This window comes from Erpetoichthys calabaricus, chromosome 6 (assembly GCF_900747795.2).
Source record: "Erpetoichthys calabaricus chromosome 6, fErpCal1.3, whole genome shotgun sequence".
In the NCBI taxonomy this organism is placed as follows: Eukaryota; Metazoa; Chordata; class Cladistia; order Polypteriformes; family Polypteridae; genus Erpetoichthys; species Erpetoichthys calabaricus.
Genome location: NC_041399.2, coordinates 64,418,079 through 64,432,679, shown reverse-complemented (window position 1 = coordinate 64,432,679; position 14,601 = coordinate 64,418,079). Strand labels below are relative to the sequence as shown.

The following is a 14,601-nucleotide window of genomic DNA, read 5'->3' as shown; positions in this document are numbered from 1 at the left end:
ATTATCGTCAAGTAAATGATTCACTGTTTAAAACATTCTGTTGGATCAATGCCTTTGACAGGGAGGATTAGGTCCTCTCTCAACCTCCTCTGCTCAAAATTAAAGAGAGTTTTGTTCCCTTAAGCTGTCTGAATAGCATGGCATAGGTTACATTGTAAAACAAATATATCTCAAAGCTGCACAATAACACAAAAAAAGACATTTTACAGATAAGATGTGGCCATTCAGTCTATTGAGTTTGTCTGGCTATCTAAATTGTCCTAATATTTTCATCTAGGTCATTTTAAAAGCTGTCAGCTTCTTGATTCAACTAATTGACTTATATTGACAATAAGATGCTGCAGATGTTCTATCAGACGGTTGTGGCGAGCGCCCTCTTCTATGCGGTGGTGTGCTGGGGAGGCAGCATAAAGAAGAGAGACGCCTCACGTCTGGACAAACTGGTGAGGAAGGCAGGCTCTATTGTAGGCACGGAGCTGGACAGTTTGACATCCGTGGCAGAGTGACGGGCACTGAGCAGGCTCCTATCAATCATGGATAATCCACTGCATCCACTGAAGAGTATCATCTCCAAACAGAGGAGCAGCTTCAGCGACAGACTGCTGTCACTGTCCTGCTCCACTGACAGACTGAGGAGATCATTCCTCCCCCACACTATGCGACTCTTCAATTCCTCCCGGGGGGGGTGGTAAACATTAACATTATACAAAGTTATTGTATGTTATACCTGCATTGTTATCACTCTTTAATATTGCTCTTTATCATGCTGCTGCTGAAATATGCGAATTTCCCCTTGGGATTAATAAAGTATCTATCTATCTAGAAGTTAATTTGAGATCTGAGATTCTTGCAACCCTTCATTCAAAGTAGTATTTTCATATTATCCCTGAATTTGCCCTGGTGTCCAACAGCATATAATTCACTGTTTTACTGAAAGAATTCTGTTGGAGGACTGGAATTGATAAAGATTGTGAATACTTGTATTGAGTTGTGTTGAGTTGAAGTAAGTAAGCCTGTTCCAACTAGGACTTGCCCCTCAGTTTTGACAATGCACTTACTTGGACTACATACAGTCACTTCGAGTGTTGTTATGTCTTTTTTATGTGACAAATGTATGTACGCCCTCACCAGAACATTGTAGATTTTACGTGTAGTATCTGTCAATTTATAAACAGTCATGTTTACAATCTAACCCTTAATTTGACTTTTTTGTCAAAACTTTGCCTAGAGAATGAAAATGCAAAGTTATTTTTTCATTGGTCAGCCTCAACTATGTTATAGAATACAGTATTTTGAAATGGTACAAAATGGACTATACAGCAAACTCTAGTGAAATTTCTTCTTGCTTTTGAAGAAACCACAAATATTTCTGGAGCATACGATATTCAGTTAAAAAGTAGAGATGTGTAGAATTTTGGTGAAACACAGAAAGGGAATTCCACATGGAGAGGTTTTACTGAAATGGTGTCAAGCTGATGGGCGCACACCAGGTAAGGTTGTGGTCAAGTAGTTAGGATTTCATGTACTAGTGGCTGTGACTCACATGAATTAAAGAGAATAATGTAGATAATAGGTCCCTTAAGGCATAAAAATTACAGAATAAAAAAGGAACACAATCCTAAAAATTAAGTCCAACTCATCTTAGATTTGTGGTTGACATGTAAAAGTCATTTTCATAGAAGACCACTGTTGTATTGTAAGGAACCATTCAGATATATCTGGAATTGGACACCGATTTTAAATATTTACATCTTTGAAGAATTTCTTGCAAAGACAAAATTAAGGGCTATCTACAAGGTGCCTTAAACTAATAAGTATAAGGTATTCTGTTGTTGTACACCCAGAAATAAAACACTGAAAACTGCCTTTAAACAGGATGCAGCTTCAAAACATTTCCATTCTGGTTTTCAAAGGACTTATTTAAACAGCATTTCTAGCCCCAGACCTCTACAAAATAAAGATAAAGTCATTTGAAATGAATGCCACCTTTGGACAATAAACATGTTCCGATTCAGATCCTATGAGTGGCATAGCCATGTCTTGGGCACAAATTGCCATGTTCAGTCACTGTCAATGTGAAAGTTGTGCACAGTCCCTGTCCACATGAGAATCCCAGTTTTACACCCAAACCTGTAAAGATATCCGAGACAGCTTATTGGACGACTACTGTTGTGACTATGAGTGTGGATGTGCCCTGTGTGTCTTGTCGCCCTGTCAAGGCTGAATCCCTGCCTTGTGCCTAATGCTGCCAAGACAGGCTGTCGCCCCTCTGATCCTAAGCTGGCTAAGCTTACTTCAGAATGTTAAATCAGATTTTTTTCAGATTATTGGAAAGCTGCTTCTTTGTATTGCAAATATAAAATGACGTCATGAGATTTCTGGTAGAAACGAGTAAGTGTGAAGATGCTTGCTGTTAGGCGTCACACAATTCAGAATGATTCCTTGTTGTGTTGGCAGTGTGGCTTACTGTTAGTTAGCGAACTGTAAGCCACAAGACTGTTAGTTTTAATGTGCATCTCCAGCTCATGGTTTGACCATAAGTAAGTCAATTATACAAATGAGCAGCCTATACTGTACTTCTTGAAAAGTTTAAAAATACCCCTCATTATGAACATTTTACTATGGTATATCTAAAAATCTGTACTGGATAAAATTCATTCATTTCTTGAATCTTTGAATCTAAATGGCTCCAGTCAGACGGTGCCTATGAAAAGCATTCACCCCTTACACATTTTTACATTTTATTATAATAAAATGTTGAAACACACAGGTTTACTATTTTTTGTTGACACTTATCAATAGGAAAAAAATGTCTTTAATATCAAGGTGAAAATGTCTTTCCAAATTGATCTAAATCAAGTACAGAATATTTTTTTATAGATGCTGTATATCTGTAGCATCAGGAGCTGTACAGAAACCAGCCATAGACAAGGTGCCAATCTAACGCTGGGCACATATATGATCTCACCCGCCCAGGGGCAGTTTAGAGTTATTCACTCATCACACCTCCCACACTTTATAAGCAAACTTTCAAAATGCACTTGGAGCGTTCAGAAGCATGGCTTGTGGCAGCTATGGAGCTACAGCTGTTGCTTAGATTACCCATCTTTTACTTCAAGGAGCTGGTGATCGGAGTGACCTAAGGGACTGGAAATGTGCTCCTGTGTAACTGATGGCTCAACCATGTTAATTATGCAATTTACAGTTGCTGTTACACTTTTGGGTTAATCACTAATAAGAGCTCTTGTGTATATACCCATATGATTTATTAACATCCCACTAGTAGAAATTTACAAAGAAGTCAATGTGGGTTTCCTCTGGGTGCTCTGGTTTCCTCCTGCGCTCCAAAGCCATGCAGGTCAGGTGGATTGGTGATACTAAACTGTGCCTAGTATATGTGTGTTAACCCTGTGATGGCCTGGGGTCCTGTCCAGATGGATGGGTATGTTCTTGACGCCTCCACTATTTGTTTCATTTCCCTCCCGGGACTCGGAAAAATTGGCATGGTGTGAACAGAACTACTCCTTCACAGTGTTTGCACTGTGGTTCCCACTTGGGTCTCCCATCTATGCAGAGTCGGTTTGTTCTCCCTGATTATGCATGACACTCTAGTTTCTTACCATAGTTCAAAGGCGTACTTAAAGGATGATAGGTGAGTCCATATCAGTTTAATCTGAGGGAGTTTATCTGTGAATGGATTGGCATCCCACCCTAGAAGGGCCCATCTTGGAATAGGCACCAGCTTTCTGAGAGCCCACTCTAAGCACAGCAAGTCAGGAAGCGGATGGAAACAAAAGTGAATGGTTGGGACCACATGTGCAGAGTTGCAATATTAATGTTATGCCCTTCACACAGTTTTCATTTATATTAGGTAGAATGCCCAGAGGGGACTGGGCGGTCTCGTGGCCTGGAACCCCTACAGATTTTATTTTTTTCTCCAGCTTTCTGGAGTTTTTTTTTTTGTTTTGTTTTTTCTGTCCACCCTGGCCATCGGACTTTACTCCTTTTCTATGTTAACTAATGTTGTCTTATTTGAATTTCTTATTTTGTCTTTTATTTTTCTTTTCTTCATTATGTAAAGCACTTTGAGCTACTTTTTGTATGAAAATGTGCTATATAAATAAATGTTGTTGTTGTGAGACAAGCAGACCTAAGAAGCCAAGAAATTCTTTGTGCAAAACCAATTCTGAAATCTTAAGGATTCTTTGGTGATCAATTCCAGCCTTTAATTGCAAACCTGGAAAAGGAGAGGTGTGTAAAGAGCTAAGTGCCAAGTTACGGGGGGTGGGGGGGGGATACACACCTGAAACCTCAGGAACTCCAAATGTGATAAAAGAAAAAACAATAAAATAACCAGAGTGGTTATAAAGAAAAAAGTAAATAAATAATCCCCCCACAAAAAATATAGCCTGGATTATTGTTTTCCTTTCTTGTAACCATTGAGATCTCAACTCTGGGAAAAGGCAGTTTACATTTGCATACTGGTAATCCCCTCCAGGAGTTTCATTTAAATACCAGTCCCTTTGCAAACTTGGTCCACAGCACCGCAGGGTCATTTTAACTCTTACTCTTACTGGAGTGTAACCTCTGACATCGAACACAAGGAAATACAAATGGGTAACACTAGCAAAAAACAGGCCTTTAGAATAACTATATATATATATATATATATATATGCCTGTTTTAATACATTAAATTAAAATGAGTTTTGTTTTGTTTAAATTGAAGGACAGGACTGTTGTGTATTCGAGTCACAAGAGTGACCTCTAGTGCGCATTTCGCGTTACGTTGCTGGAGGGTTTACAGCAGAACTTGGCTGCAGTCATTTTGTAAAAATGGAGAGAGAGAGAGAGAAAGAAAGAGAGAGAGACTGGAAGGACAAGAAACAGAGGAGTGTAAGACCTCGCCGAGAACAGCTCGTCTCTTTTCTACTTTAGCTCTGATGATCGGACTGGGACCAGAAGTGCATTCGTCTACGTAACCTACTGAAAGACTTCAGCTCTGCCGAACGATAAACGAGAGCTGAAACTCGCACACAAGACAGGGAATAACCGTCGGAGAAAACAAAAACACATTGATCCTATCCAAACGCCGCAGGGCTCCAATAATAAAACGAGAGACGGTGCTGTGGAATGGCGGCTGGCTGAGCCCTGTCCCGTAATGCGGATCCCAGTTTAAACACTTCAGCGTGGAATTCTCTACCTCAAACCGATCAGGTGTGGGACATAGCAGTGGAGAGAAGCCCTGCAGATTTCCTGGACAGGACAAGAGGACATTGAACACGATAAGCGAAGATAATGACGGATGCCTCCAATCCTTGATCGCTCGTATTAACGTGTGCGCAGTTAATGTGCTTTTAAAATAGACACTGAAGTAAAGAACAGAGAAGTAACAACTCAAAATTGACGCAATATAAACGGTGCCGTTCAAGCACCCACATACCAAAGACAGACGCGGCGTTATGCTAACAAACTAAGGGCGTTTGCTGAAATAAACTGGCATCCAGTCCAGTGTTTTTTGTCTGCCTTGCAGTCAAATATGCCAGCTGGTTCAGAACATGAAAGGCAAAATAGCTGGAGGCCACCACTGGGTTCACAACAAACCAAATGACTGTGATCGTGCGATGCTTGCACTGGCCAATCCCAAAGGTTACCAACAACAGGAAGAAACTAAGTGGCCTGGGGTCAAATACATTTTATTTTTCCTTTTATGCTTTTGTTGCATATATACAAATTCTGCTTGTGCACTGAAACGTTTTTACACAAATCCAGTTTTAGGCTGATTTATACATACCGGCCTATTCCCACTCTTTTGGTCTCGGAATGTGGACATTTTAAATAAATAAAAAATAAATAAAATCCTTAATGTTGTCAATGAAGTGCTGGAGAAGCCGTGCCCTCGGGGACAGTAGCTGCCCCATCTCGAGTTATACATGCTTCTGTCATTTCTGTCCTCCATGAAGGATTTAAGTGATGTGGAGCCAATCCCTCAGCATCGAGCCAAAAGCAGGAGGCAGCTTATGTTTGATTTCTGACATCTCGAAGGAAATCGTTACATATATTTGAGCTGTCCGGTCCTACAAATGAATAAGAGCCTTGTGGCCAGCAGTGCTTTCAGGAATCAGTGCCTTCAAGCGTTTAGAAAACACATGTTAAGATTCTCTAAAATCATAGTACAGCTGAAGAGTAACACGGCTTATACAAATTAAAAGCACAGCGACCGAGCCTCAAACGCCCAAGCCACCAATCTGTCCAAATTCAAGGTGATGATGGAGTGCCACAGCTTCTCCCGGTACCACCACACATAAAGTCGGGAACTAAGCTTGTACTGTAGCCGCTAACATTAAAAAAAAAAAAACACCGGGTGGGTTACTCGGATGCTTAAATCTTGGGTTGCTGGCGAAAAAACAAAATCGTTGGAGCAAAGTAATTAGCAGGCAGTGTGACGCAGTGCTTAACTTTTGGACTTCAAATCCTAAGGGTGTGAGTTCAAATCCTGTCACTGTGTGGCCATGAGCAGGTCACTTCCATTGCCTGTTCTCCAGTTGAAAAAAAAAACAGATGTAATACACCTCAAATGGTGTAAGTCGCCATGCATAAAAGCGTCAGTCAAGTAAGTGATAAAAAAAAACGCAGATTAAGAACAGATCGTGGTAGCCTGAAACTACCAGGATTCACAAACGGTTTTGTTAAAAGTGAATGTGCTTAATTATGTTGCGTAGGGTTGGGATTAACAGAAGCATAGTTTCGTCCTGCACAATATTACTATTCGTTGTTCAAACGCTGGAAGGCATGAAGGCATTGCTTCCAAAAACCAACGGGTGTTTGACGGCTGTCAGAAAGGGAGGATCGACTATGGACATCGAAGCCAACGTGCAGATCGTGTAAACAAGACAAAGCGAAGCTACCAGCTGCGTCACACACACACACACACACAGACAGACGGTGCGCGTTAAAAACACGAAAGGTGTCGCCTTGTAGTGTCTACGGCTAGAAAGGCTGCAGTGAAGAATTTCACCAATGGCTTACATTGACCTGGAGGGCAAGACATTTCTCCACAACCTGGACAGACTTTGGAAGAAAACTGCATCTGGAAAGAGAATATTATTGGTGTAAAGCTCTTTTTAAAACTTGAAATGCCTAATAAAAACTGTTACACCTATCATACAGATTACTTACATATGCAGACGTTTATGTTGATGCATGGATCCATTTATTGTGTTGTCTGTGTGTTTAAACAAATCAGTGTCTTTATGTGTAACTCATTATGCAATTAGCAAAGTTTGTATTTGTAGTCAAGACGTTCTGTGCCTGCAGTCGGTAAGAACGCTATACAAAAACAAACCGATTTTTAGTATAAGTGATATTTAATTGATTTATATTGGCGCGTACGTAATGTAATATTAGTGTCCACTTAAAGTTGAACATGGCTGTCAAATTCAGGCACACGTGGATAAAATCAAAGAGGAAACTTTTATGTACATGAATCTCGTTTGGCTTTGATCGATCAGTCAATTAATCAATAAATAAACATCAATGTGCGCGTATGTGATACGAGCGCTCAAAACCGGAAAAAAAAAATCCTGGACAGGACGCCATTCACAGCAAGGCACATTTGCAAAGACACCCAGACCAGCAGTTCTTAAATGTCTGTAAACGTAACATACATTTTTGGAGGGTGATGTAGGAGAAAGTTGGATCAAACTTAAAATACAACACATCAGCAAGACGATGTCTCCATCTGTGTGCACTGACTTCCACAGGTGCACACTGACGTCCATCTTAAACCACCAGGTATTATATCCTGGTAGTACACCTGATCAGCTGAGGGCCGCAGAGCACTGCAGAAGGCGCCGAAGGCAACATATTGTACTACTGACACACAGCTCTCGTGTTCTGTTCAGGACCTACATACACACACACACACACACACACACACACACACATACACACACACACACACACACACACACACATATATATATATATATATATATATATATATATATACACACACAATCGCACACACTTCCTTAGAGATGCAAACAGCATCACTAAACTGTCCAGCCATCCCGCGCGGTCACTTTCCTTCTTTCTCCGTTCTGGCAAAACAGTGCAGGGCCATCAGCCAACCATTCTGCTTAATGGTTTCTTACATACACAAATTCACTGCATGATGTTCCATTCGTTGTCCTTTTTTATCGGTTTTTGTTTTACAGTCACAAGTCTGTGGAGACATTCTTATTATAGTATACCGTGGCCATAAACTTGAACTAAACACACTTTCGGATTTGAATCTAGGACTCTGAAGTTGTAAGATTATAAATCTAGACAAAAGTATACATTTATGGTTTTCTAAACTGATACAAATATTTCGTGGTTCACCAGATATATGGGTGGTAATTGAAATTCCGAATATACTGTATAATGTGTGGATGTGTGTGAATCTGTAATGGCTGTATGTGTGTAGGTAGGGGGGTGAAGAAGGCACTACTTGACTCATACTTAAATAGTGGACATGAGTCTAAATGTAAAGCCACTGGGCAAAAAAAAAAACAAGAAGCAAATGTGTCCAGATCCACACCGAACAGGAATGAAAGCCGTACGAAGAATTCCAGACATGGACCGGCGCTTAAAAGTCAATCCAGGGTGCGTGTGGGTTTTTTTTTTTTTGTGTGTGTGTCTCTTCCTGATCGACGCAGTCTCCTTTCTATTAAAGCGCTCGGCAGGATTCATAGACTACACTACAGCTCCGTTTACCAACTTTTGTGTCTACTGTCAGACCAACTCTGAATGAAAAATAGATTGATCGCAAATCCCTTTAAAAAAAAATGGACCTCTGCGTCGAAAAGGCACCTCAGCCAAAGGTTTGGATGGCCGGCCATTAGCCTGGGAAGTGCTGCCTGGGGTGCAATGCAGCGTTCGCATTCCTTTTCAAGTAGCACGCCAGCTCAATGCAGAATAAAACAGATGAACCCAGCTGCCACATTCCAGCACAATAGGAAACCCGTTATGTGCGCGTGCTCTCGTTTGCATCTGTAGTACCAGAATCGAATTAACTGTTTTAATTCAGGCAATATACAGCGTGCATTTTGATAAAAGTTGACATCTTTATACACCATCACACTGAACTGCCATCAAGGATAGAAACAATGGGGGAAAGTTAAACAAAATTCCGTTACTCGTGCAGGCACTTTTCCCCAGCAGCATCCTTCGTCTCCTTCTTTTTGGACACCTCCGATTCAGTTCCACCTCCCCTTATCCCGAATTTCTGGGGTATAACATATGGACTGTGGACCGTCTCAGCGACCTGTGCTGTGAACGCGCTGATTGCACTCTTTATATTATAAATGAGCCTATCTGAACAATAGTAAATAGTACGATGGGTATTCGTTTTATCTTTGAAGCCTAGAACTAAATAGTCTCGATGTATTAGGAGTGTGCATGCACAATGTTGGCAATAGATGCCTTTTTGTAGCTGGGATCGTAAACGAGGAAGAGCTAATGATTACGCGAGAGCATTTTTCTCTAAATGGGACCCCCAGCTGGCGCACAACTGCCTGTATCTAGTGCTAAAAGCCCTCAAAGCCAAGAGAAAAATCGGTCATCCCGGCGTCAAGCACCGTACTCGCATCACTGGCACGGAGAAATACAAGGCAGTCTTTTGCCGTTCACATTTTTTGATTTCCTCTGAAAAAGACAAAACAGGGTCTCGTTACAAAAAGAGACGGTAAGTACAAAGAGGTGATTCAGTGGATCGGCATTGACTTATGTGGAAAAGGTACCTCCTGTTTAACAAAAATAAAAATCCCCCTCCGGCAAAATTACTCCACAATGGCGTCTTTCATTAGCAGATCTGGGGCACTTAGGAACTGAAACTGGCATACACAGCAACCCGAGAACGGGCAAGGCACTCAGCCGAAATCGCAAAGCGGTCTCCTAGTTAAAACAAAACAGTAGGGGCTTCGGGCATAATCCGCGGAGAAACGTAACAAGCAAGCAGGAAAAAAAGAAAGAGAGCGAGATCACTTTCCCGAAGCCAGAGCCGCGCCAGGAGCCAGTTCGCACCGAGGGCGCAGGGGGCTTCCTTCCTTCTCTTGTGCCGCAAGCCGAGAGCTTTCCCAGCCGCGATCGCGACGCACGCTTTGCGGATTGCGCTGTGCGACGCTTTTAAACTGACATATCGTGATTAAGCGCCGATCATTCCCCAGGAAGTGGTTAAAATATTTTGCGTGCGTGTATGTGTGTGTGTCTGTGTGTGTGTTAGAACTGTGGCGCTTCTCTCCTGGCACATGCGTAAAAGCAGCTGCGCCCTAAAAGTCCCTACCATAGCAGCCTCAGCAAGTAATAGCAAGCTAAATCTCTCAGTCCTTACCTGAAACATTGATGAACATCAAGTGTCTTTTTTTCCACCTCCCTTTCCTCCGATTTCTTTAGCGATCTGCCTCCCTCGCTACACCAGAGAGAAATGCAATAGCTTGGCTAAGGTAGACAGAACAAAATACAGAGAATACTTGCTCCAGGGCTTCGAAACCCCTTAAGGCAAAGATCAGGATACAATTAGCTCATGCCTCTACCCCAGTCTAAACCAATCTGCAAAATAAAACTTCAATTAAATTAACTGATCACAGAGGCGGCACGCCGGCCTTCTCCAAAATTGATGTAAATTTTCTAATTTTTTTTTTTTTTAAGATCCAGCAATTTTCTGCATAAAACACTCGCACTCCAGCCTCCAACTTGCCTATTGCCCTCCTCTTGCACAGAAAAGCTGATTTTAATCGTTATGATTAGTTTTGATGTAACGTTACCGCGGGCGATTTCTGCAAATGGATGGAGTGTTTCTTTGCCAGAAAGGGAAAAGCAGCAGATGATGATAATTATATAGATTGTTGGTTGTGTCTTTTGATATATATATATATATATATATATATATATATATATATATATATATATATATATATATAAATCTTTTCAAGTCTTTTTTTTAAGTACGTGCTAACATTGTCGTCTTTATAAGGTCAAACAACTTGTTGATTATGATCTTCTCATTTCTAATCGATGAATAGGCGATAATTTCAAGGGAAAGCAACACTGTTTTTTTTTTGTTTTTTTTTTTTCTTCCCTTGGCTATGTAACTTCCCAAATGACGTATATAAATAAGCACATGGAGACTGCTTTGCCCCAATCAAGACTGAATCAGCGCCTCAGGGAGATGCACAAACTCATTTCAAATGTTCAACCATGCATAATTCCAAAAGATTGAAAGAGTTCCCAAGCTTTAGTTCAAAACACTGGGAAAATGATACGACAGGCTATACTGGCATTTGCGCCGAGTGTTTTATTAAAAAAAAAAAGAGTTGGGAAAGACAGACTACATAAAAAAAAGTGTATTCCTCTTCCTAATAGTTCAGAGCTGTTTGTAGTGATTATAATACAATAAATAAAAATGACAAAATATTATCAATTACAATAAACAGGTAAATACTTTACATAATTATAATGAGGTTTATAAATAAAATAAAATACAATAAATAAAACAAAAATAACATGAAGGGCATAAATACCACCAGCAAAAGAGTGTTCAGGTCTTTCCTTGTAATTTACTCAAACTTTATTTTATATAGTAACTTTCATAACCATAAACTTAACATAGCCAATACTGAAATTATTTGACTAACTCATTATCCAAAATATATTTCATTTAGATAGCGCTTATGGTTTCACTTAGAGGTTTGTAAATCTGAAATAGTTTAGATTCTGTCTCTTTCTGTTAACATGTGTATGCATGTAATATAATATAATATAATATAATATAATATAATATAATATAATATAATATAATATAATATAATATAATATCTCTCTATTATAAAAAAAAATCTTGGAAGGAGACGAGACGTGACTGTCTCAGAGACACTTTCACGTCCTGCGAGACGAGTCTTCGTGCCATGCGTGGTGGCTCTGAGGCTAGGGATCTGCACTGGCAATTGGAAGGTTGCCGGTTCGAATCCTGTAAATGCCAATATGGACTCTGCTCTGTTGGGCCCTTAACCTGCAATTGCTAAGCGCTTTGAGTAGTGAGAAAAGCGCTATATAAATGCTAAAAAATTATTTTAAAAAAATTAAAAAATTAAAATTAAGCGATGTAACCATGCCTGAAGCGAGCAGGGGGCAAAGCCCCCATAGTAATACTGTATGATATAATTCTCAAACCCAGTTAATGCAATTCAGGTTGGCAGGACAGCAGAGCCTATCCTGAAACCGCTGGACTCAAGACAAGAAACAGCTGTGGACAGGACATGTGTCCATTGCAGAGACCATTCATGCACACTCCTAGCTCTCACAGACACACAAGGCTTGTTAACCTAACAACACTGAGATGTTATAAAGAAAATCCAAAGGACAACACACACAGACGCAGGAAGAACATGTAAATTCCAAACAGATGCTGGATCTATGAGGTGGCAGCCCTACCCACTGGACCACTGGCTGTTCTGTCACCTATCTCTCATGGCCAGCATTAAGTTTTTCAGCAGTTTTTGCAACAGCAACTCTGACAGGAACAAGTCTGGCAGATCCAAATCCATAACAGAATTAGAAGACAAGTTTCTATGTTTATACGTAACCATCATCAGAACTTGTTATGGCACTGTTTCAAGTTCTGATGATGGTTTGATGGTTAATATGCATCCAAGAATTCCAGGTGTTATTCCAGTCTATTGCCTTATACATTTGACTCAACCATTTCCCTTACTTTTTTGTCATGGCCCCAAGCTGTCCCTGGTGGAGCCATATTGCCAGTACTATTTATTGTAATTTTGGATTGTTAACATTAAAGGAGAAGCAACAATATTGTTTACAAATAAGCTTTCCAATACTAACAATAGTAATGTAATCCATCCATCCATCCATCCATCCATCCATTATCCAACTTGCTATATATCCTAACTACAGGGTCACAGGGGGTCTGCTGGAGCCAATCCCAGCCAACACAAGGTGCAAGGCAGGAAACAAACCCTGGGCAGGGCGCCAACCCACCACAAGTAATGTAATACATTCAACAAATTTGAGGGTACTAAAATTTGGTAATGTATTATTTGTACTTTTTACCTTTCCACCATCTCAGCTCATCTCCCCATTAGAGCAGGGTTGCAAGGGAGGTGGAACCTATCCCAGCATTAATTGGAGACAAGGCAGGAACAACACCTGGATAGAATGCCAGTCCATCACAGGTTAGGTGAAATGGTGTTGCTAAATTGACCTTAGTATATACATATATATACGTTTTATACGTTAGGGGCATCGCCTCTGGTGCTGACGTCCGAGGTTCGATTCCCGAGAGGGAGTGCAGTGGAGTTTGTACGCCTGATGAGCCCAGAATGAGGGCGAAACACGTGTCGCGTACTCTTTGCATTTATTTGACAGTAAACTATTTCAACCATTCTATGATATGCTCCTCACAAACTGAGGGCACCGTGGCGGATGTTAGCAGATTGCTGGCCAACCACAAGCATTACCTGGTAGGTAACCACCCATACAATCAAATTGTGACACAGACTATGAATGCCGTGAATATATATATATATATATATATATACTAGCTGTCCCCCAGGGCTCCATCCATGTAGTAGTGAAACAGGACAAACTGTAAAAATCAATAAACAAACAGTTATCACTAGCTAAGCAGAGGCAAAGTCCACTTCAAAACTTGGCCAGAGGTAGAGCGAATCGAAGAGAGGATGGTACATGAGTGAGGTGGGCCCCGCCTGGCTCCCCATTCCAGATGTCACACTTCCCCCTCCCCCTCGACCCACAGCCTCTGTCTCGGATTAGCGTGAATTAATCACTCCTGTAAGTGAACTATGTTATTTGGCGCAATGACAGAAGTCACAAAACCAACCGGAATATTCAAGAAAATTTTAGAAAAAAAATCAATCTAAATCCGTTAAGTATTTCTCTCGTGAAAAGCGGACATACATCCAGACAGACAGACAGACAAATGTTGGATTTTATTTATATATATCTCTCTATTATATAAAAAAATCCTGCAACGAGACGATACTTTTGACATGAGATTGTTTCAAGTCACGCCCTCTTCTCAGCCATATTCAACCACGCCCATGGTCCTCTCACCTCATTTGTGTGAATGCTTTTGACAGACACAGTTCCTGTTCTCTCAGCTCATTTAAATTTTTACACTTTTCTCACTTTAAGTTCCCAATTAAAGAAGATGTATTATGTCCAAATTTTATTGATGAATTTCATCCCGAAGGGATAGCAACAGAAGAAATGAGTACACGGGCAATCCTAGCACCACCAAACGATGAAGTCAAACAAATTAAGATGAAAATTGTAGATCAGTTACACGGCAAATTGGTTAAATGTGTATCAATAGACTATGCTGAAACTGTTGGTGGTGAACATGCGGAAGATGAAAACATCAACTTACAATATTCAGAAGAATAACTACAACCGTTAACAGTCTTCCAGTCTTCCACTGCTGAATTACTGTTGGAAGAAGGATGTGTCCAAGAAAGGTAATAATAATAATAATAACATTTATTTGTATAGCACATTTTCGTACAAAAAAGTAGCTCAAAGT

General features: G+C 40.4%; 1 protein-coding gene and 1 long non-coding RNA gene across 2 annotated transcripts in view; both read right to left on the bottom strand.

The window, feature by feature from the left end:
• Positions 1-10,555, bottom strand: part of kctd1 (potassium channel tetramerization domain containing 1) — a 210,222-nt gene extending 199,667 nt beyond the window's left edge. Inside the window, exon 1 of the mRNA XM_051929321.1 lies at positions 10,375-10,555. Coding sequence (XP_051785281.1) covers positions 10,375-10,383 — 9 coding nt within the window. The 5' untranslated portion in view covers positions 10,384-10,555. The remainder of the gene's footprint in view (positions 1-10,374) is intronic.
• Positions 1-14,601, bottom strand: part of LOC127528456 (uncharacterized) — a 272,579-nt gene that overhangs the window by 214,187 nt on the left and 43,791 nt on the right. The gene's annotated exons all lie outside the window — the stretch shown is intronic.